General features: G+C 42.0%; 1 protein-coding gene and 1 long non-coding RNA gene across 6 annotated transcripts in view; one reads left to right on the plus strand and one right to left on the minus strand.

Moving 5' to 3' along the window:
• Window positions 1–20,083, minus strand: part of Xpo1 (exportin 1) — a 38,596-nt gene extending 18,513 nt beyond the window's left edge. Inside the window, exons 1-4 of one of the 2 annotated variants that reach the window (XM_034508475.1) lie at window positions 19,270–20,083; window positions 13,847–13,978; window positions 8,401–8,502; window positions 4,998–5,070 (exon numbers count right to left, since the gene is read on the minus strand). In XM_034508475.1, coding sequence (XP_034364366.1) covers window positions 4,998–5,070; window positions 8,401–8,502; window positions 13,847–13,972 — 301 coding nt within the window. In that variant the 5' untranslated portion in view covers window positions 13,973–13,978; window positions 19,270–20,083. Of the gene's footprint in view, window positions 1–4,997; window positions 5,071–8,400; window positions 8,503–13,846; window positions 13,979–16,461; window positions 16,627–19,269 lie in introns of those variants that run through there. The other variant, XM_076938025.1, reaches the window with a different exon arrangement.
• Window positions 20,084–20,491: 408 nt separating this feature from the next.
• Window positions 20,492–24,680, plus strand: part of LOC117713178 (uncharacterized) — a 34,522-nt gene continuing 30,333 nt past the window's right edge. For 2 of the 4 annotated variants that reach the window (XR_013111711.1, XR_013111710.1), the window contains exon 1: window positions 20,492–20,714. This is a non-coding gene — a long non-coding RNA (uncharacterized LOC117713178). Of the gene's footprint in view, window positions 20,715–22,015; window positions 22,103–23,761; window positions 23,900–24,680 lie in introns of all 4 variants that reach the window. The other 2 variants (XR_013111712.1, XR_004607370.2) reach the window with 2 other exon arrangements.

Consider the following 24,680-nt stretch of genomic DNA (forward strand, 5'->3'; position numbering starts at 1 on the left):
TCACCACCTGCCTCTCATCCTTGAAACGGGATCTTAATTTAGACTGGTCTGCATTGACTCTGTAGCTGAGAATGGCCCTGTGTTATACTGACCTGATTTATTTTTATTTATTTTTTAAATTTAAAGCTGTATAGTCCTGGCTGGCCTAAAGCAGCTGGGATGAGAGCTCAGGAGCAGAGGCAAGCTGATCTCTGTGAGTGTGAGGCCAGCTAGAACTACAAATTGAAACCCTCTCTTGAAAAAAACAAAACCAGACAAATAAAAATAAACAGTAAACCAGCAAACACAACACAGGTCTAGTCTTCTGTTCATTTGTTTTGGGGATGGTTGTTGTTGCCTAGACCTTCATTTGTGTGCACATATCTATGTGCATACCCCAGCACCTATGATAGAGCTACATACATCTATGTGGTGTGCACACTCCAACACCTATGATAGAGCTACATACATCTATGTGGTGTGCACACTCCAGCACCAGAGTTGGGTGCTTAGGTTAGGCACAGGTTTTGGAAACAAGATCTTACTTAAATAACCAACTCTGACCTGGAAATGGCTAGAGATTCACCTGTTCTGAGGTCGGATGGCTTTTGGGAACTGCCTTTCTCTAGCACGTGGGTTTCAATGACTGAATCTGAGGCACTGATCGGGCTTGGCGGCAAGCACCTCAATATATCCAATGTGCATTTCTCACTTTCCTCCAGGATCTTTTAGTAGGTTTTAAAATGAAAAAAATGAGGGACTAAAGTGGTTCTATAAAGGATCATCAAATTATACTTAACACTTAGGTAAATCCCTACTAGAGACCATTTCCATGTGTCCTTGGTGTCAACTGAATCCAATTTTAAAATTCTGATGGTTAGCCCCTTGTGTTCTTTCTACACAGATGTAATAAGGTTAATAGCGTCAGACCTGGTGACAATGACAGATAATCTCAGCCACCCAGGTAGACAGAACCTCTCAAAACCCAAGTGGGGCTGGGAAGTCACTCAGCAGGTAAAGGCTCTTGCCATCAAGCAAGAATGTGAGTGATAGAGTTCAATCCCCCAAACCAACTACTGCCAAACTGTCCTCTGACCTCTCCACATGGACTATGAGTTATACACTGTGCATCTAAACCACACACATACATGTTCCAAAGGGAAGCAATTTTAATTTTTAAGAAAGGAAATAAAATCTAAAGAAGGGCATGTCTGTAGGTGTAGATCTGTGAAAAAGTACTTGACCAGCATATACAATGTATGGTTTCAAATCTTGGCACTATAAAAATCTAAAACCCTTGTAAAAACTACAATACCAGCCAGGCGGTGGTGGCGCACGCCTTTAATCCCAGCACTTGGGAGGTAGAGGCAGGCGGATTTCTGAGTTCGAGGCCAGCATGGTCTACAGAATGAGTTCCAGGACAGCCAGGACTACACAGAGAAACACTGTCTCAAAAAAACCAAAAAACAAAAACAACAAAAACAAAAAAAAACTACAATACCAGTATTCATCTGGGGAAAAAAAAATAAAAAATCACCATCATCACTCTAAAATCCTTTAAAAAAAAAAAAAAACCTTTAAGAAAAAAATTTATCATTGCAGGGAGAATTAGAAGGTGGCACGCACCTTTTAATCCCAGCACTAGAAAGGCAGAAGCAGGCAGATCTGTGAGTTTGAGGCCAGCCTGGTCTACAGATCGAGGTCCAGCACAGCCAGGACACAGCAAAACCCTGTCTTGAGGAAAACAAACAAAAGCAAAGCAATACAAAACAGCTTGATATGGGCTGTATATGGTGGTACATGAAGTTCAGAAGAACATGGTTCATGAAGTCAGGCGGGGCTACATTGAGCCCTGTCGAAAACAAAACAAAACAAAAACAAAAACAAAAACAAAATCTGGACAATTTGGTTCTGAAAAGTAGAAAATATTTCCCTTTAAAGTTTTTGTGGGTGCACCTCAGTTGGTAGGACTACTCAGTCAGTAGGCATGAGGTCCTGAGCTCTACCCCAGGACTACGTGGGCTAGGGGTAGAGGCACATGACTGCAACTAATATCAGCCCCTGGTGGTGATAATCAATGAAAAGGAGCAACTTTATCATCAATTAAAAAAAAAATATAAGTGTAAGACTAAAATTTTGTTTGGTAGAGTGCTTAGTATATATTTAGCAGGGGTTCCAGTTGGTATCACAGCACTCAGGTGAAGTGGGAAGGAGACCACCACAAGTTCAAGGCCATCCTCAACATTACAGCTCAAAGGGCCACCTACTATAGTGCTTTGCTCATGTTTCACTCACCGTTCTCTTAAGTTTCTGGTAATCTCACGAGATCCTTGCATATTAAAACAATACCTCTATAATAAGATTTGTGTATATATACTTGTAAGTGTCAAAGCAGCTGAGTGGCACAGGCCTTCCTTCATTTAAGAGGTAGAGGCAGGTAGAGCTATCTTAATTCAGATAGTGATTTCCAGGACAGCCAGGGATGCACAGAGATAGAAACCCTGTCTCAAAAACCCAAGAGTGTCAAGCAGTACATTTAATTAACTTTTTAAAATACTAAGAAGTATTTCTTTTAAAACTTGAAACTTCAAGGACAGTAGCAGTGCATGCCTTTAATCTTAGCACTGGGGAGGCAGAGGGCAGGTGGATCTCTGAGATTGAGGCCAGACTGGTGTACAGGGCAGCAAGTTCTAGGGAAAAAAAATTCTATGCAGGAAAAAAACAAAACAAAAAAACCAAAACAAAACAAAAAAATGTGTATGAGAGACAAGACAACCTTAAACTTCAGCCAAATGTCACGATTCACACCTACCAACCAGGACTACACAAATTGAGTTCTTGGTCTCCTTGGGCTATAGTGTCTCAAACCACCACCACCACCACCACCACCACCACCACCACCACCACCACCACCACCACCACCACCACCACCACCACCACCACCATTTAAAAAGCCCTACACTAAAACTAAAAGGTAAAACCCTTTTGGCACTTAAAATTTTCTGGCTTAAGGCTAAACGGTCATTATAGCAATGCAGAGGATAATTGTAACAACGTTCTTTGTACCTCTTTCTCATTAAGATAGCTTTTTACTGAGTTAGGAGAGATGGGAGCAGCAGTTATGAGTGCTTGTTGATCTTGCAGAGGACTCGTTTGGATCCTAGTACCCACTCACAAGGTCTAACTCAAGAGCCAGGGGACCTTGTGCCCTTTTCTGGCCTCTGAAGGTACTTGGTGTACATACATTCAAACACACACACGTGTATATATGTATAAATAAGCAAATCTTTACAGTAAAAACACCATTTCAGAACCAGTCTCACTTATATTATACAACCCTCAAAGTGCTGGGACTATCTATGTGTACACTGAACCAATGAATGTGGTTACAAGAGTCTCTCCCTTGAACGTGTCTTAGTCTGGCCTGATGGCACACACCTTTATTTAGTCTCAGTACTTGAGAAGCAGAGAGGTGGGTTTCTGAGTTTGAGGCCACATGGTCTACAGAGTAAGTTCTGGGACATCTAGGATGGCACTAGAAAACATTGTCTTATTACAAAAGAAAAAGATAGCAAACAAACAAAAACAAATACACCTGGACTGGAAGGGCAGAGACACTAGTACTAGAATAACACTAGAGCCCAGGCCATTTCAGAAGTCTAAAGAGAGAAACTACTCAAGACTTCAAAACAGATCTGAGCTTCCAGAGAGTGCCTATGAGACCTGGTACTTGCTATGTAACAAAGATGGCAATCTTCTTCCTTTGCCTCCACACTTGCCTGGGATTCCAGGTATACATAAACACAACCAAATAGGTTGGCTTCTTTGAAGTTACTAACTTGATAATAAATGCCAGACCTGTAACAATTAGATTAAAAGATATCTGCCTAGCATTTGACATCACTAGAGAATGTACACAATAATCCCTGTAACAACAAAAAGTTCAAACTTAAAGGTTATGGCTCAGGCCACAGTTCAAGTTAGTAGAATGCTTGTCTACTATGTTTGGGTTTGATCAGCACTCCCAAAGCTGTGATGGTTCAGATCTGTCTTCCCAATCCTCAGGTGGAAGCACCAAAGTCATCTATAAAACAACCTGACTACAATAGAATACCATCCCAATAAAAAATAAACAAGAAATTGTATTAACAGAAACAAGGTTGGAAAGATGAATCAAAGGCTGAAAGCACTTAAGTGTTCTTCCATAGAACCCGTGCACAGCTCCCATCACAAATCCATTACCTATTTGTTCAAAAAAAATTATTATGTATAAAGTGTTATGCCTACAAACCAGAAGAGGGTACCAGATCTCATTGTAGATGGTTATGAGCCACCATGTGGCTGATGGGAATTGAACTCATGACCTCTGGGACAGTGCTCTTAACCTCTGAGCAATCTCTCCAGCCACCCTGCTTAGGGTTTTTTTTTTTTTGTCATGGGCTTTTTGTTAAAACTTTTAACTTATTTGTTCTATGTGCACACAGGTGTGGGGATAGGACTATTGAGAGCACAAGTTTGTGTGCTGGTCAGCTTGCAGAAGTTGGTGCCTCTATGTAGGTCCTGGGGATTCAAGTTGCATGGTCATCCTTGGTAAAAGTATACCTCTATGCACTGAGCCACTTTGACAGCTTATCTTTGCTCGTTATTTATGTTTATGGAGCAGGGTGTTTATGTGGTGTTTGTACTATGTCCTGAATGGTACCAATGTAGGGGTCTGAGAAAAACAAGTGTCTTACCAGCTAAGCCACCATACCGACCCTCTTTTTATTTTTAAGAGATAGATCTTGAGTAGCCTAGGACTTGCATTCCCACCATCCAGCCTCCACCACACTTAATCAAGTACCATTTTCTTTTGCATAAGGTTTAACTAAAATGATGGTTGTTGCCTCTTTCCTCTAAAAGACAGCCTACTTCTTCCCAATACAAATAGATCCTGCCATATAACATTAATCAACTCAACAGTAATAAAAGCGTCAGAAGCCAAAGTCTGCATTGTTTGCCCTTAAGGTGTTTCCTACCTTCACACTGGTTCCTTGGAAGGATCTTCCACCTTGTTTTGATCACATTTTCCAAAATCTGTAGTCCATAGTACTGAAAATCGGAGAATAGAACTATGTGAATTTCTTGGCACAGGACTAGGTCCTTTAAGGATTCACAAATGGACAGACACTCACACATTTTATAACTAACATTTCAAAAACATTATGCTATCAAATTTAATCACATATATTAAACAAGGATCTATTCACCCATAAGCTGAGATTTCATGCATTTTCCTCATTTACTGTTTGCTACTCTACGTAACGTCCTGCTGTTTATACATGCTCACACCAGGAGGAAGAACCAAATAAAAAGCCCTTTAGCAGCCAAATGGGCTTATCTGTAGAAGGAAAAATAACTGCCAAATAGGAATTCACAGTGTAAGTGACTGCTCATGGGCTCACATATTAACACAACCAGGCTCCTAAAAATTTAGTAGCTTGGATGCTATCAAGCTTCCTACCACCCTCTAGGAGTTATAAGCTTTTAGCAAGTATCAAGTACTGTCACAGAGTGCTTAAGCATCACTGGTGTGTTACTTAAAGGAGCAGCAAGACAAACCCATGGGTTTACTTTCAAGTTTAGCCCCACCCTTATGCAGTTTCTATTTCTACTAATTTAAAGATAAACTTTTGTGCACAGTCAAAAAACAAATGCATGTTGCAATCTGTATCTACCTTTCAGGTATTCCTTACAAACATGGCAGCTGTAATTACATTTATGAAAAAGTTAAATAACAGATACCACTTTCAATCCATTTTATCCCTCCCACTGCTTATGCACTCTAAACAGTCAGCAACATTTAAGCATTTATAATGCTCAAGGATTTACTACCTAAAATTATTACATGACCAATTAGTGTGGATAGGCAGGAGAAAGAAAAGGAACCAAAATGTAGTTTTGGGATTCTAATAACCAGCTGTAATACCTGAAAGGTAAAGTCATTCACACAGACATAGCCTCAGATTGCAAGTGTTGGCTGAGAATAAGAGTTCATCTTTAAAGTTGTTAGTCATTTACACAATAAAATAGGAGCATTAGTATTTCAACCAAAGGGATCATGTAAATGCTCATTTTAGCCACAGCACAATATAGACTGTCCCGAACTACATTGTGCTTAAATGTTTTTGCTGTTTTCTTTCATTTTAATATTCCACACTTTACAAAAATATTGTTTTACAATCTCTACTCAAATTCTACATTTGCAGAACATTATTCCTTAAAATCCTCTAAAATAAGAATGAGGCCAAAACAAATTCTGAAATTAAGAAATAAATGTCACTGCAGTATTTCATAATCAGCAGTAGTGAAGTTTACTATCCTGGTCAGGAATTCTGCAGATCTGTTGCTCAGAAGCATACAGAAGGCAAACGTTCTTCTAAGCATAAAACTTACTTCTCTAAGTTTATTCAAGCACAAATCACACTACCTAAAGATTCAAAAAAGGGAAAAAAAAGCAGAAATCTAACTGTGTTACAGAATTTATCCTCTTGCTAATAATAACCAACTAAAAGGACCCATGGAGCACCAAGAAACAAACACCATAAATTCAATAGAATAAAAAGAAAAAAACAAAACAAAAACTCTTAAGGTATATTTTACTTGACCTAATTATTGTTTCTCAATTGAAAACACCCACTTCCATTACTGTCATTTGTTCATTACTTATTAATGACTAATACTTGTGCTAGATGATATTTACTACCTACAACCCTTTCAACAATTACAAAAGTGGGATCAGCTTACTGAACACACAATTTTAATTTGAGGACTGGAGCCCAATAAAAGGATCCTACACATGTGGTCAAAGGTGCATGTGTTGGTGTTTCTATCACAACTTAAGTCCTAACATCCTAGTGACTCTGGATATGAAACTTGCAAAGAGAAGTCTTGTTCCTTTGGGAAATTTCTTCATAAATGATAGAACATAACCAAATCACAAAAACAAAAACTAAATAAAAAGCCCAACCCTAATCCTCCTTTAAATCTCAAAACTTGAGTAATCCACTGCTGAGCTATGAAGATGAGGGACAGATAACAGCAAAGACCACATGGAAAAACAAACGCATGGAATGATCCCTATGGCAGAAATCTGAGCCCTTAGAAATACTTATTTATGCATTGAGTTCCCCCTTCCCCACCCACCACCCATGAAACAAAAACAATTGATGAACAGAATTCAGTTAAAGGGAATCAAAAGGGTAGACCTTGTGGAGGCCTGCCGTCAAAGCCTAGCTGTGTCAGTTGCACAGGAAGACACCCCTTTTCTTCCTATTACAAGCAATCAACATAATGGAACATTATGATTAATATCAGGTAGTGTTAACATCTTTAAAGAAAAAAAAATGATTGCATAAAAGCCAAATGTCATAGTGCATAAATTTAGCACCAAATCATTTGTAATTTATGTAAATCGAAGAATTCTTTACCTGTTGCTTTCTTTCTGTTCCTCTAATCATCTCATTTTTCACAAGACAAATTTGAGTTTTTAAAAATACTGTTGATAAATCAACTTAAACATTAGTAATGTCTGTCAGTATAAAAAGCAAAATTTACCAGGCAAGCAAACAGGCAAACACTGTTATGTTACTTAAGGTTAGCACTTTGAGGAAGTTCTGGGCTGTATTTTTGCCTTAAAATTTACAAGATGTCAAAACTAATTAATATTTTAAAACTGTTAATTAACACACTCTGATCTTATAAGCAGATGTGCACATGGCAATTTTTCTGTTTTAACACAATGTATATCAAGTAGAAACCCTTTGTGTATTAAACAGAGTGCCATGGCATCTTATTACTTTAAGGCCTTCAAAGAGAAGCGTGAATCACTAAGCATTAAACAGTCAAAACACATTTTGATCAACCCTTCTGTTCAAACTCAAGGAAGAAAAAAGAAAAAAAAAAAAAAAAAAGCCCTGAGTTATAACATTTTCAAGTGCAAATAAGAACTGAGTGCTGTCTCACTGAAAACACTGGAACCATGGCGTAAGATGTTAAGCTGTCCATACTACTGGTGTTGGTGGTGCCTAACCTGTATTGTATTAATTGCCCAAAATAATGTTATGTCTCATCTCTGAATAACTTTTACAACTTATGACACTAAGACCTATACACATGCTCTAAAATGAAAAAATACCCACCCACCCCCAAAAAGAAAAAAAAAAAGAACAAAACAAAACCTTGCACACTAGTCCCAATTATAAAAACTTCATAATTCTTAGGACTATTTGCAAGAATTCTAAGCTTTAGAGTAATTTTGAAATAAGTTAGCAATATAAAATGATTTGGTAACAACTGCTAATACTAAAAATGAGATACCTTCCTCAAAGTTTACAACTGGAAGAAAAGAATAGTGGGTTTTTAAAACCACCACTTGCTTACTTTCGTGTTCATGTTCTGCGAAAACTCCAATATTGTGTCGACACGTGTCCAAGCATCAGGATGTTCCTTTAAATGTGTCAGTACTTCTTGAGCCATTCTTTGCTAGAATGTTATACCAAAAGAATTTAAGTTAGTGCATTCTTTAGAATTCATTAAAATGCAAAGTATTCTCATGGCACACACCCTAACAGCACAGTGATACTTCACTTTCTGGAAACAGCTGAGAAATGAACTCTTCCAGGACCCAGGTTCAGTTACTAGCATTCATATTAGGTAGCTCACAACTGCCTGTAACTGCAGATCCATGGGATCGATTAACATCCTCTTCCGGTCTAAGGGCATCTGCACATACACCACCCTATTAAAATATACTCTACATACATTATGATTATAAAAGCCACTGTGGAATTTGAAAGAACTCAGTTGCCTGGAAACTACAAGCCCCTGGCTTCTGCACTCTAAGATTACAAATGACCATCATCCCATCCAAAGCTCTGTAGTGTCTTATCTTAATGTTCTCACTGAGAATAATAACCGCTGTTGTAAACCTGTAATAAAACAGTATGTATCACGCAAGCCTTTTACTTAGTAAGTCTTACTTGGCCCAACAGCTACTCTCATTCACTCTTTAGTCCAGACATGACTGTTCTGAACCCAGGACTTACTCCCCTGGAGGCCTGACTCACACCAGGTCAGGTGGGCCAGAGCATTTCATGTGTTGAGCATCATACTTGCAAACACTTTCCACATATAACCTTTTGTTTCTATCTCCACAAATAACATGGTGCCCTTTCCTGTTGGTCCAGCATGTGCACCCTAGTATCTTCTTTACTTATCTATTTCCCACTCTTCTCACCTTACAGTCTCAAAGGGGCTTAAACATCAAAACAGGAACAAAAAATAAAGGAGAAAAGTCTAATATTGCCCCATGTTATTAAATAAAGGCAAAAGCATTTCTGTTGCTTAGCAATAGAAAAAGAGGTAAAAATGTTCAATATAATACAAAATATTAAAAACATCGACTCTTTTTTTTGGCTAACTGGCTAAAAAATATAAAAAGAGCGTATTGGGGGTGGTGATGAGTGCAGGTATGGATTCCCCCACGTGTCAGAGTCACAGGTGTTTGTGATCTGCCTGAAGTGGATGCTTGGAACCAAACTCAGATCTTCTCTCTAGAAGAGCACATGTTCTTGACTGCTGGGACATCTCTGCAGCCTCCAACCATTATGGTTTTACCTCCTCTCTTTTCTTTTTTCTTTTCCTAATACAGGGTTTCTCTATGTAGCTATAGCTGTCCTGGAATTTGCTTTGTAAACCAAGCTGGCCTAGAACTCAGAGATCTGCCCGCCTCTGTCTCCCAACTTCGGGGATTAAAGGGCCACCACTCCAGGCTTAGTGTTTTAAGATTAGTCTTACTATACTGTCCATTTAGGCAAAAGTTTTGTCTACAAATTACAAGTGAAAATGTTTGTATTTCATACTCCAGAAAACTTTAGGTCCTGACAATTTATCTTGAAAAATGTATTTAGCATAGCTGGGCATAGAGGCATACACCTTTAATGCTAGCACTCAGAAGCAGAAATATGTTCATCTATGAGTTTATGGTCTGTATAGCAAGTTTCAGGCCAGCCAGAGCTACACAGTAAGACTGTCAGAGCAAAGAGAAAGAGAGGTATAATTTTATAGTACTGTCCCTAGTGACCTACTTTGCCACATCCAAAAGACTGTAAATTTCACTTTACATTATAACCACCTATTAAGAGATTAACAGTGGAATCAAACCAGGCCTAATCTTTTTTTCTGAGAATACACACCAGAATGCACCCTTCTTTTTCCACTTCTCCAGCACTGGGATTTGAATCAAAGGTCTCTTGCATATTAGATAATCACTGAGTTAGTATTTCTAGACTTTTCTGAACTTTTGAGACAGAACCTTGCTAAATTACACAAGTACCCTCAAACCTGTGATCATTCTGCTTCAGCATCCAGAACTGAGATTATAGGTTTATAAACCATCTCAAATGGCTTAAACGTACCCTTTATTAGCCAGAGTACACTACAATAGGGCCTTTACAGGCTTCATCACTAAATCTTGTAAGGCAGGCAGTATTTTGTACACATAGGGCTTTAAGAGTAACAACTAAAGGCTCCATAAGGAAATTAGTATGTAACTGGAGCATAAGGAAATCAACATATATAATAAAAGCTGGGAACGAGGACTAGCACTTGTATGCAATCCCACTACTGTAGGTGGAGATAGAAGGATCCTGAGTTCAAGAGGAACAGAACAATTCTCAGCTACCTACCAAGTTCGCCCTCTAAAAACAGACAACAAATTGTTGGAGACATTGCTCAGCTTGGAGAATGCCTACCTAGCATGCAAGCTCTTGATTCAGTCCCAAGCACTGCATGAACCTGATGGTGTGGGACAGGACTGTAAACTTAGTGCTATCAATGGGGCGGCAGAAGGACCACAAGTTCAAGGTCATCCTGAGGCCATCTTAGGGTATGAGATCCAACTCAAAAGACAGCAGCCAAGAGTTAAGTCATGCGATAGATGACAATTTCTACACCTTGTCAGTTTGTTACTGGAAATAAAGTCCTATACTTTGGAAAGACTAGCCAACTGCTCTCAGAAACAAAACCTATTTATAAACATTTCTGTTGAGACTAAGTTTTCATGTAATGCAGCTGACCTTGAACAATGATTACCCTGCTTCTACCTTTTCAGCATTTTAAGAAAAAAAAAAAAATCTAAGTACTGAGACCAGCCTGGGCTACAGAGAGGTCCAAACCAGCTTAGTATCCACAGTAAAATCTTGTCTCCAAACAGAAGCAGGTGTGGGGGGAAGGGCTGAGTCTGGAAAGATGGCTCAGCAGTTAAAAGCAACAGTTGCTACTGCAGAAAACCTGGTTTCCATCTCTAATACCTATATGGTGGCCAACCACCATTTATAACCTCAGTTTTAGGGGACCCAATAGGCATGAATATGGTGAACATATATGCATTCAGTGCAAAACCTTCATACATATAAAGTAAAATAAATCTTTAAGTGGGGGAAAAAAAGCCCATGAAAATTTTCTTCTCTGCTCATTTGTTTTTATTTAACCCTTAAAATGTTTTTAAGTTGAGTTTTATATGTTTTGTCTGGATATATATGGATACCATATTCACACTTTGTGCCCTCAGTGGTCAGGCCTCAGATTCCCTAAAACTAGAGTTCAAGTTTGTTATGAGCCTTCATGTGGGTACCAGGCACCAAATCTGGGCCCTCTGCAAAACAAGTACTCTTAACTGTGGGTGGAGTCATCTCTCCAGCCCTCCCTTAAATTCTCTTTACATAGTCAAACCAGCATCACACAATTTTCTAAGTGAATGAAAATACCAATGCATAGTATTTATCTCTCATTCATTTTTAACACTTTTATAAACAATACCAACCTTCTAGGTTTCAAAAATGTGTGCTAACACAACCAAGAATGCTGAATGTCTAGGGCACACAGATCTGAGTTCAAGGCCAGCCTGGTCCACATAGTGAGTTTCAGGACAGATAGGGTTACACAGTGAGACCCTGCCTCAACCTAGCCCAACCTCACCCCCCCCCCCAAACAAAATTAAATTCCTGCAAGTAACTGTCCAAGAAGTCCAATGTTCTGGCAACAATAGTTGCACTGTTATATACTGTCATGTTACAAGACTTTAGGGTTAAAAAAAAAAAAAAAAAAAAAAAAAAAAAAAAAAGACTGGCTTTGAACCTGGCCCATAGAAGAAGTTAGTTTTAATTCCTAATCCTATGTCCCTAGTGCTGGGATAATAAAAAGCATGCTCCACCAAGGCCAACTTCTACTGAAGGATTTTTGCCCTAATTTTAGAACATTGTATTCTTATTTCTCAACATGCATATGAGTGTAAGGGAATATGTACGGTTTTAATAATCTACATATACTCCTGTCTTAGACCTTTTCTTTCTACATTCCTTTTAGAGCTAAAATTGACCTGAAACTTGCCTGTGTCACAAGTGCTAGGACCATAGGTAAACAACCTATTCTATAAATAAGTGTTAAATCATCAAAATATAGCTCATTTTAAGGTAATTGTCCCCACTAACAGAACATCTTTTAAAGAAGACAAAATCCAAATAAAAAACAAAAGCTCGTATTTTTTTAAGTTCTTACCTAGCCTGGAACTCACTATGTAGACTGAGCTCATCTCTTAACTTCTTCCTGCCTCCGCCTCTTAGAGTGCCAAAAATAAAGGAGCACATCACACCTGGCTCACATTGACTTTTAGATAAAACACCTGAAAGACTTCTGCAATTTCAATGTTTAAAAATTTGGAGTACACGTCAGTAAGATGGCTTAGTAGCCATAGCTATCCAATTTGAGTCTCACCACAAGCATCCACAGGACAGAACCAAGTAATCCCTCTGATTTCCACATGAGCAACGAGGTGGCACAATAGTACCCACACCCACAAAACAAAAATTCAAGTCCATTAAAAACAGGATATTAAAAGCCAGGCAGTGGGGACTGGAACGACAGTTCAGTGGTTATGAGCACTGGCTGCTCTTCCAGAGAACCCAGGTTCAATTCCCAGCACCCACATGGCCCCTCACAACTGTCTGTAACTGCATTTCTGATACCTTCTCACAAGAATGCATGCAGGAAATACACCAATGTACATAAAAAGAATATATAATGAATATAATAATATTTTTAAAAAATTAAGTCAGGCAATGGTGGTGACACACCTTTAGTCTCAGCACCCAGGAAGCAGAGGCAGAAGGATCTGAGTTCAAGGCCAGCCTGGTCTACAGAGTGAGTTCCAGGACAGCCAGGGCTGTTACACAGAGAGATCCATCTCAGAAAACAAGACAAGAAGGACAGGAGAGATGACTCAGATGTTAAGAGTATTGGCTACTCTTCCAGAGGTTCTGGGTTTGATCCCCATGATACCTCAATGCCTGTAACTCTAGTCCAGGGGATCTGATACCACCTTCTGGCCTCCATGAGACAAGGGCACAAAATGATACACAGACATACAGGCATATTCATTAAAAAATAATCAAGACTATTCACTCCAAATATATATAAAAGAACAAGTAACCATCACTATACCCAGAACAAGTACACTTCAGGTGACTCACAACTCTAGGATATCTGGCCTCTAAAGGGTACTAAAAAGAGCCCGGATTGGTGGTGCATGCTGTCAGCCTGGTCAACAGTTGAGACTGTCTCAAAAGGAAAAATAAAAAATAGAAAAGCCAGGCAAGCATATTCCTAATTTTCCCCTTGACCACATTCAACATTAATACTTTCCCCAGACTAATTCTCATTAGCAAATAATTCCAAATTTATATAAACTATAAAATATATTTTATATAAAAATATTCAACTACTTTGTTTCATTTTAATAATTTTATAAGGCTTTGGTCATCTACTTTACCTGGGCTCCTTCTCCATGGTATAAGCAATTCACCACATTGTCTAAAAGGTTGATATCCAGTTTTTGGCTGAAATCAAGCAGCTGACGAGCTGCATGGTCTGCTAACATTGTCATAATTGCTGGCATAGATTACTGAAAGAAAAAAAAAAGATGAAGTTACTTAAGAAGTTTGGTCAGCAGTTAATAGTCAAACTTTCAAGTCAAGTAAATTTACTTCAACATTGTTCATGCAAATACTCAGATTACAGAAATTTCACCTAATTATTATGAAGCAAGTAACAAAATTGCATTACTAAGCTATTCAATAACTACATTATTTGTTAGGTTCACTCAACTTTCCTAGTGTTTTACTACTCCATTTACTACACCAATCTATTTTTCAACTGAGTCCATTATGATTCCATATCTCTCAAAGTTGCTTTGCTTTGGAGGTAAGGGTGTGATGGTAGAGGCAGAGACAGACAGGTCTCACTAGCCACCAGTCTCCCAAGTGTAGTGACTATAGAAGTGTGTGACCATGACAAGGCTACCCTACAGATTCTTGCTTGACTGATTCCCCCCTGCCCCCCCCCCCCCCCCCGTTTCTCCACCATGGTCTTAGCCCTGGCTTACCTGAATCTCTCTGAAGTTGTGACCCCCGTCTTTACTTCTCCAGCTCCCTTATACCATACCTGGTTTATAAGTGCCAGGGATGGCATGCTAGGCATGTACTTTACCACTTTTATGCCCAGCTCTCTTTACAAGTGCTTTTTTTCAAAAATTTAAATGTGATTTCAAGGATTTTTTTTTTTAAATATTCTTAAGTGAATCTTTTGAATAGCTTAGTCTAGCATCTCAAACAGGACAATCTTTTTTTTTTTTTTTTTTTTTTGGTTTTTCAAGACAGGGTTTCTCTGTATAGCATTGGCTGTCCTGGAATTCACTCGGTAGACCAGGCTGGCCTCGAACTCAGAAATCTGCCTGCCTCTGCCTCCCAGGTGCTGGGATTAAAGGCGTGCGCCACCACTGCCTGGCAACAATCTTAAAACACTGATTTTTGTATCATACACAGTAGTTTTAAGAACCCCCTTAACCTCTATAAAATTTATTTTCTACATCCAAGCTGCTCAGCTATATTACTTTCCATTCTCAACTGTGTTTAAACATTAAAATACCATTCATACCAAGAACATGGTATCACATAAGTAACCCAGAACTTGAAAAATTGAGACAAGGAGTCTTTTTAATATGAAGCCACCCTGGGCTGTAACTACTGTCAAATGCCATGCTAGACTGAGAAACACAGTAAGATCTTAACTGGAAAAAAAAAAAAAAAAAATCAAAATCTTCAAGCATACACTTCCCTTGAACCGAAAGGAAAGAAAATACACTGTAAGAGACCCAAGCAATGAAGAGAGAGAGAGAGAGAGAGAGAGAGAGAGAGAGAGAGAGAGAGAGAGAAGAACCAAGCCATGAATCCAAAGTTAGCCTGGACTAAACAGTAAGACCCTGTCTTAAAAGACTGGAGGAGTGGAAGAATACAACTAAGGTGCTCTCACGATTCTAAGGCACCCCGAACCCTACCCCCAAAATGTGTAGCCCTACTGATTCAACTAGTCAATCCTGAGCAGCATTAGCTTTGAGAAACTAACCAGAGAAGAACACGTGGGGCTCATGCCTCCAATCCCAGAATTATAGAGGTAAGAGGATCACACTTCCTGCATCAGAGACCAGCCTGAGTTACACTGTCAGGACAGCTAGGGCTACATAATAAAGCTGCACCCAAAACTAAGTATTATCAATAAATAAAGCAATAGAAAAAAAAAGTATTATATTCTGGGCAACAGGGCCTGGCAAAATAGCCCAATGGTTAATGTACTTGCCAAATAGCCAGAGTTCAATCCAAGGGACCTACATGCGTGCACACGATGGAAAGACCTGACCCCCACAAGCTGACCTCTTACCTCCAAAGTGTACACAAGCATATAAAAATATTCTACCAACTTTTCTTATTTTTGTGGTACTGAGAGGCTGAACTCTGTAAATGCTAGGCACAGCACACCATCACTGGGCTATTTCCCCACCCTTTGGTTTTATTTTCAGATAGGACTGAGTTGCTAGCTGGCAATGAAGTCACTCTAGCCAGGCAACCCTTGAACTTGCCATCCTTCTGTCTCAGACTCAATACAGCCTGCAGATTACAGGCTGGACTTATACAAGTAGCTCAATAGTCGAATCCTCTCCCAGCTACAGAGCTGCATATGAATACTCTGCCTCAACCTTCCAGGCACTGCAACCAGAGGTGTAGTGTGAGCCACTACATCTGGCTTGTAGCTCAAATTTAAACAATTTTGAGTATCATTTAAAGAGGATACTTTAAACATATCCATGATACCTTTTACAGCAGTGTTTAGAAAACCTCCAAGATTTAAAAAAAATGAATAGCATGCTTGATTGCAGTTTCTGAATAATTAATTAGGTTGGTAAGAAAAAGTTGTTTTTAAGACTTTCTTATTTTTTACTGTTTGTGCGTGGGTCTGAGTACAGGTGCCTGTATAGGCCAGAGCAAGGTGGGATTCCACTGAGCTGGAGTTATAGTGATTATGAGCCACCCAGAATGGGTACTGGGTCCTCACCAAGAGCAGTAGGAATTCTTAACTGCTGAGCCATTCAGTGCTGTCCTTTTCTTTAACAGTTGGAAACCTGTACAAAGTAGGGCTTGGTGGTTTAGTCCTATATCCCAACACCTAGGAGGTGAAGGCAGAAGTGTGAATGCCAGGACATCTTGGACTGCAGAGATCCTGAATAAAAAACAAGGAGTGGTCACCTAACCTTTCACCCCAGCCAAAGCTGTATAGTGAAACCTGTCTCAAAACACAGCTAAGGCCAGCATTTTCTCCATTGAATTTCTGTGGTGGTGCTGCTGATATAACTTTAGCACAAAGGTTTTATTAATCATGTTCAAGATATAACTTAGTTACAATAAATCAAAGATTAGGTTCAGCTTAGTCAGTAAAGTGTTGCTCTACTATGCATGAAACCCTGGGTTTCAAACCAGAAGTGGTCATGTGCACCTCAAACCCCAGCACTCTTGACACCTAAATCAGAAGATCAAAAACAAGCCTCACCTACATAGAGTTTAGGGCCAGCCTGAGCTATGAAGTCCTCAAGTAATTAATAATCAGGCCAAGGCTAAACTACAGCCCAGAGATGAACCCACCATACTACTGTTAACAGACAAAGGCGACAAGATTAAGACCTGCCTGTGTTCCCAACTCAAACTCCTTCAAGAGTCCAAACATTCTGTCCTAGGGAGAGATATGCTTACATTTAGACTCACAGAAAGATAAAGAAACTGGGCTGGAGAGATAGCTCAGTGGTTAACAGCACTGGCTGTGCTTCCAAAGGACCTTGGGTTCAATTCTCAGCACCCACACTGCAGATCTGTAACTCCAGTTCCAGGTTTTCTGACACCTCCACAGACATACACGCAGGCAAAACACCAATGAACATAAAGTAAAAGTAAATTGTATATTAAAAGTTAAAGAAAGCACCTGGGAGGTGAAAGGAATATTAACACCAAGGCTAGCAGCCTCATTTATATAAGGCTCAAAACCCAAAATAACCTCCCTTCACAAGAGTCAAATGGGATAACAGACATCTATAATCCCAGAAGAGATGGAAGCACAGACTGGGACACACAGTGAGACACTGTCTTAAGGAAAAAAATAGATCAAACACTAATATACAAGAGAAAATATATCCCACGAAGAAAAGACTATGCTTTCCAATATCTTCAAGTGTCACAACTTACAAATTAAAACAGAATTTTCGACTTTATGGTTAAAAACTGCAACCAGCTTGTTTCAGACACTATCACAATTTATAGTTTTTTTAAAAAAAAGTAATAAATGATTAAATGTTTAGTCAAGTGCCCCTACACCTAAGTTTCATTTTCAAGTTGGTCTTCCCTACTAGACTCATGTGGGGGAGGGGTGCAATCTAAGAATGCTTAAATACAGTTGTTGGCCTTTCTTGGAACTAGTGGTTATCTTCCAAAATGACCTACCTATTCAACTATAGGTAATCCAGAAATGGTGGCATTGTGGTCAATGCCAAGCACATTTAGCTGTCCCAATCAAACAGCTTCCAAATATTCTTTCCACTATCAGCTGTGACCCACACCCTTAAGATACAGACTCATGCACTAAGTAATGCAGCTATGGAGGGAGTGTTCACTTTCTCATTGATTCATCTTTCTTGTTGGTGTCCCCCCAATCCCAAATTCCACTCACTGAATTGCAAACAGTAGGGAACCATCAAGCAATGCGGTGACTCTACAAGTGATTGCCCATATATCTTCAATGGCACTGCAAGCAGCAAAACCACTATCTACAGTTGCCATCTAAAAGCTAAGTTCACATTAAATCAAAAAATAAGACGCTACAAAAGACTGCTACTCGGTGTGTGGGCAATCGCCTGCTTCATTCAGTAAGAAACACACGCCTCACTAGGAAGAGCCCGCCCTCCTCTGGCTTCCCACCCGAACGACTCTCAGCGCTTCTAACTATAGCTCACAGGAGCACGCACTCACCCCGCCCATACTCGGAGGAGGCATTTAGACCCGGCGCCTTAAGTTCACCGCCCTATTCTCTATGCAGCATGTCCTCTGAGTGATCTGAGGTCCCGCCTTGGCGAGTATTCAGTGCATCCTCTACTACCACCACTTCCTCTCCTCCACCCCAAACTCAAGAAACCAGAAGAAGGATCAGGGAGGGCATCATTCACTGTCCATGGCCAGCAGCTCACGGTTCCACTAACACATATAAGCCCCGGGCGAAAAATCCTCCAACACGGAACCCTACTTGCCTATCCCCGTAAAGAAATTAACTCGGTTTTTTCTATTTCTTGTTTTACACACTCACACACACACACTCTCTCTCTCCCCCTCACAAAACCAACAACAACAAAAATCACCCACAAGGCTTTCGAGTTTCTTCACAGAAGAAGGGACTCGGTAGCCCCTCCCTCCCCCATCCCAAGCTCTCCACCGAGGGGGCCACGTGATGCAAGCGGACGTTTCAATGCTGCTGCACTAAATATTTCTGGAAACTTCCACTCCTAATAATTTACAGAGACGTTCCTGAATCACCCCCAACTCTCCCCAGCCCTTTGGACTGGGGAAGCCTTTCCACCCACGCGCAGGGGCTCAGCCTCACTACCACGCTTCTCGCCTTCCTCCACCGCCACCCGCACACGCCGATGACCCAGCAAGCGCTCCCCTCCCGCGGCCGCCTCCCCGCCTCCATCACCGAGCGACAGAAGCGCTTCCATTCAATCGCAGGCTCCGCAGAGGGCCCCGCGCCCGCCGCCCGCCTCGCCTCTCGCCTCATGCCCGCCGCGCCGCCGCCCGACCCTCGGCCCCGAGCACACGACCGACTTACCCAGAAATTCAACCAACTGCTTCTTCCTTCCTTGTCCGGGCTTGGGGCGAGGGAAGGTGGGGAGGAGGGAGAGGGGAGGAAATCAAGGTGGGTTTCACAGTTTTCCCACCTTAAAAAAAAAAAGAAATTAAAAAAAAACAGAGAAGGGCAAAAAAAAAAAAAAAAAAAGCTCAATATTTACTATTCCAGGGACAACTCCACCCAACACACACTCACGCACACACACGCGCGCACGCACACACACGCGCCCCACCAAAAAGGGGAATTAATCCGAATAATAAATGCTCCCGCCCGGCTGGGGAGGGAAGAAAGGGGGAGGGGAGCGGGCCGGTCCGTGAGACGGAGCCCAGGACCCTCCAGCCACAGGCGGCGGCGGGAGCAGCAGCGCGAGTCCGTACGGCCGGGGCCGCTCTGCCGCCAGTTGCAGTCCGGCTCCCCCTACCACACAGGGCTCCCTCGCTCACGCCGCTCCGGCGCCGGGCCCCCCACCCGGGCTAGCCTAAACTTTCCCCCCTTCGCGTGCTCCTCAGCGACTGGTGGCTCCCCCCTCCCCCTCGGGATGGTTGCACGACTGCTGCAGCAAAGGCTGGAACAGGCACGGCCGCCGGGGCTGTAGCTACTGTTGCTCTTGCTGATGCTGAAGCTCCCGCTGCTCCTGCCGCGGCCGCTGCAGCCGCTTCTCCCCCTCCTCCTAGTGCCTCAAACTCGGAACCGGTTGAAACCGGTTCAGACTGGGAGATTCCATCTCGGTTGAGTTTTCAGCCCATGGCGCCGCGGAGCGTTTGGAACCTGGGCCTCCGCCCCCAGGCCGCGCGCCCATTGGTCGGCCCCGGCCACAGCCGCGCCATCAGCCTGCCTCTTATTGGTCCGGGCGCCCGTCAATCCTACCTCAAGGCTCCACACGAGCCTGCCGCTCAGGCCCCCGCCTCTTTCCAGCAGTGATTTGCCCGCAGAGTGGGGGAGGGGAGGCGGGGCGGGACGCAAAGGGGGGGGTGGAGGAAGAGAAGGTGGGACGTCGAACAGAGCCCAGCAAAGAGGAGAGCGGAGAAGCCTCACGGAGGATTGGCTGGAGTGAGCTGTCAGTCAAGTGCAGCCCGCCTTGGACATCCCTTCCCCCTCGCGTGGCTCCCCCTCTCTGTCCCTCGCTCGTAAGCCCGGCCTTTCCGGCTCGCCCATTGGCTGGGCGCCTTTGGTGACGGAGAGGGTGGGGTTCGCCCGTGAGCTGAAGGCGGCGCGAGTTTGAGAGCCGCGCGCGCCGCTCTTCTCACTGCTTTTCCCCCATTCCCTGGCGGCCCGCCCCCTCGGGCTCCCGCCAACCTCAGGGGCCTCGGCTTGGGGCCCCTGTACCCGCCCCTAAGGATGGGGTCTGTGTTCGGAAAAGGGAGGGCACACCCTGTTTCTACATCGGGATAGGCGGAGGCGAAGGACCGAGAAGGTGCCGGATGGTAGGCCCTGGGCCTTGGATCCATTGTAGAGGCCTGGGTTTGGGCACCGCAGTTGGGACGGGGGATAACAGGGGCAGAGGTTGGCACAAACTGTGGGGCGTGCAGTTTTGGCGCCTCGTGATCTCAGAGTCCTGGAAACGGTTGTCTAGCTAGTTATTGGGCAAGCCTCCTTAAAAATTTCACTCTCTCCCCTGACTGCTTCAACAAGAAGTTAATTCTAAAACTTAGTCCTAAAAACACTGAAAGTCCTGTTCCTAACTTGACAATGTATATAGACGGATCTTGGAGCCAACTTCTTTCAACTTAGTGCCCTTGATCTGCCATGCCCAGAGGTTAACAGATGGCTCCCAAGTGCCAGGTCAGTTTTGCTGGTTAGGCTTGCTTAAGACAGCCAGCAGTTGTGTGGTGGTGACAGGTGACCTTTAATCCCTTTAATTAATTGGAAGGCAGAGGCAGGCTGATCTCTTGAGTTCAAACACAACCTGGACTACAAAGCGAGCTTCGGGACATCCATCACTACAAAGAGAACCCTATGGGGGAAAAACAAACAGCCAGCAGTCCACCAAAATTGACTGGTCTGTTGTGCCACAAAGAGATGAATGAATTGTTTATTAAGTCAACACAGTTGACCTGGCTTAATGGTACTGAGCTCCCAGCACTTGGGAGGAGGTGACGGGAAGATTAAGAATGAATGCATGGTCATCCTCAACTACAGAATAAATCCAGTGTCAACTGGAGGCAGAAGATACTATCTCTATATACAAACAACACAGATCTGACACCATCTATACATTTTCATTACCTTCAAAAGTTAAAATCAGTCGGGCAGTGGTGGCACACGCCTTTAGTCCCAGCACTTGGTAGGCAGAGGCAGGCAGATTTCTGAGTTCTAAGCCAGCCTGGTCTACAGAGTGAGTTCCAGGACAGTCAGAAGTATACAGAGAAACCCTGTTCCCACCCCCCCAAAAAAGAAAAAAACAAAAGTTAAAATCAATCCTACCCAAGGATAGGAATATGAAAATGTAAATAAACTAAGTGGAATACCTGAATTCAGTAGGTATGGAAGACCTTATGTACAATGTTCTATTGAATTCTTTATAGTCCCATGAGGAAGTTATTTTTTACAGAACATTTTTTGTTTGTTTGTTTGGGTCAGGGGCCACTTGATACAGCTCAAATGAAGTCAGAGCACCTTGTTGAGTTAATTCGTAGGTTCCTTTTTCTTTTTTGAGACAGCGACTTGGTGTATAGCCCTTGCTGGCTTAGAACTGGCAGTGATCATGCTGCCTCTGCCTCCCTAGTGCCACTGTACCCTGTGACTAGATAAATTGCGGGCTGACCTTGAACTAAAAATTTTCCTGTGTCTCTACTGCTGGCTGGAATTACAGGTATGTAAGCCCTTCTGAAAAATAGTCTTTGTGGCTGGGCGCAGTGGGACACACCCTTAGTAGCAGCACTAGGGAGGCAAAGGCAGGCAGATCTCTGTGAGTTGAAGGCCAGCATGATCTACATAGAGAGTTCCAGGCTAGCCAGACCCTGTCTTAAAAACAAGCAAACAGTATTTTCCAAGTGTGGTGGTACATGCCTATAACCCCAAGGCTTGGGAGGCTGAGGCAAGAAGCTAGCCTGGACTGCATAGTGAATCCATATCTCAAAAAAGAAAAGACAAAAATCCCCAAATTAAATAAAACTGTATTCAGGGGCTTGAGAGATGGCTCTTCAAGTAAGAGCACTAATATTGCTCTTCCAGAGGTCCTGAGTTCAATTCCCAGCAACCACATGGTGGCTCACAGCCATCTGTAATGGGATCCAATGCCCTCTTCTGGTGTGTCTGAAGAGAGTGACAGTGTATTCACATTCATAAAAAAAATAAAATCTTAAAAAATAAATAAAACTATATTCTGTCTTTGTTAACAATTCTAAAACTGTCAAACAAAGTAAGGCTCCCTACATTTGCCCTTTTTCTTACCCAGAAGCAATTGTGTTTCTAGTCCACCTCATCCTTGTAATAGAGCTCCGTAGTGTGTGTGTGCGGACACACACATATCTATAAGATGGTCTTAAACGCTCTGTGGAACTGAGGTTACTGTTGAACTTCTGATCTTCCTGCCTCCAGCTCCTAGGCTGGGATTTTGGGTGTGGACCACTGTGCCAGGTCTCCCCACCTTTTCAATGCCATAACTGATTCAACATTTTCCCTCCAGTAGATTAAGTTATTTCCTGTTTTGCCTGTGACAAACAAGGCTGAAGTTAGTAATTTCACACACTTATCTTCTGGTACAAACATGGACATATTTCTAGGTTAAAGTCCTACACTTGAGATTATGGTGTCAAAGGTCGTGCGTATTTGTTTTCATAGATACTGCCAAAGTGTCCCCTAAAAGATGATATCAGTTTTGACACAGGATCTCCCATTGCCTGGAAATGACCTTGTACTTTGTTTTGTTTTTTTTTTGAAATAGGATCTCACTGTGTAGCCCTGGCTGTCCTAGAACTCACTATGTAGACCAGGCTGGCCTCAAACTCACAGAGCTCCACCTGCCTCTTCTTCTGGAATGCTGGGATTAAAGGTGTTTGCCATCACACTGGGAGAGAATGAGCATTTTGTTTGTTTGTTTGAATGATTCTTTTGAGACAATGACTCTATATAGATAGCCCTGCATAGCCTTAAATTCATAATAAACCATCACTCCAGTGCTGGAATCACAGGCAGCCACTGCACTCAACTCTGTGTGTGTTGTTCTTGGGAATCAAACTGGCTCTGAACTGTTTAAAGCATACACAAATTACAAGATTAAAACTATAGTATGCGCCGGGCAGTGGTGGCGCACGCCTTTAATCCCAGCACTTGGGAGGCAGAGGCAGGCGGATTTCTGAGTTCGAGGCCAGCCTGGTCTACCGAGTGAGTTCCAGGACAGCCAAGGCTAACAGAGAAACCCTGTCTCAAAAAACCAAAAAAAAAAAAAAAAAAAAAAAAAACCTATAGTATGCTTTCATTTAATTGAAGAATTAACCTCTTCACATATACACACACTTTTTGAACACAGAGTCTGGCTCCGTAGCCCAAGCTGGTATGGAATTCACTATATATTCATAGTGTAGACCAGGATGGACTTGAACTTTCAGTGTTCCTCTAATCTCAACTTCCAAAATGCTGACATTACAGAGATGTGCCACTGTACCTGGTAAGTTCATTATTTGTGTGTATGTTCATGTGGGCATGTGCATGTGTGGGACTGGGTACATGTGTACTAGTCTTTTGTTTTTAGATTTTTTTTAAAAATATTAAGTGTACAGATGTTGCATTTGCACATATGTGCCATGTTCATGTTCAGTACCTACAGAGGTCAAAAGAGCATATTGGCTCTCCTGGGACTGGAATTTTCTTAGATGGTTATGAGGTGCCATCCTGGTGATTACAAAGGAACCAGACAGAGTCTTCTGCAAAAGTCACAGTGTTCGTAACTACTGAGCCACCTCTTCAGCTCCCATTTTGTTTAGTTGATTTGTTGACACAAGGCCTCACTATCCCAGATAGACCTCCAATTCTATATGTATCCAAGGATGACCTTGAACTTCTGGTCTTCCGGATTCTGCTTCCCAAGTGCTGGTTTGATAGGTGTCTGCTATCATACCCAGGCTATGTGTCCTTGGGGGAGGGACCCAGGACTTCCTGTATGCTAGGCAAGCATTCTGTTCACTGAGACACACCTCCAACTCCCTACTGGTTTTTCACCTGCACTACTGAAGATTGAATAAGGAAAAGTTTTGGGTTTGTTGTTTTCTTATTTGTGTGTTTTTCTTTTTCTTTTTTTTTTTTTGGTTTTTCGAGACAGGGTTTCTCTGTGTAGTCCTGGCTGTCCTGGAACTCACTCTGTAGACCAGGCTGGCCTCGAACTCAGAAATCCTCCTGCCTCTGCCTCCCAAATGCTGGGATTAAAGGCGTGTGCCACCACTATGTAGCTC

Source organism: Arvicanthis niloticus, chromosome 7 (genome assembly GCF_011762505.2).
Source record: "Arvicanthis niloticus isolate mArvNil1 chromosome 7, mArvNil1.pat.X, whole genome shotgun sequence".
Taxonomy (NCBI): Eukaryota; Metazoa; Chordata; class Mammalia; order Rodentia; family Muridae; genus Arvicanthis; species Arvicanthis niloticus.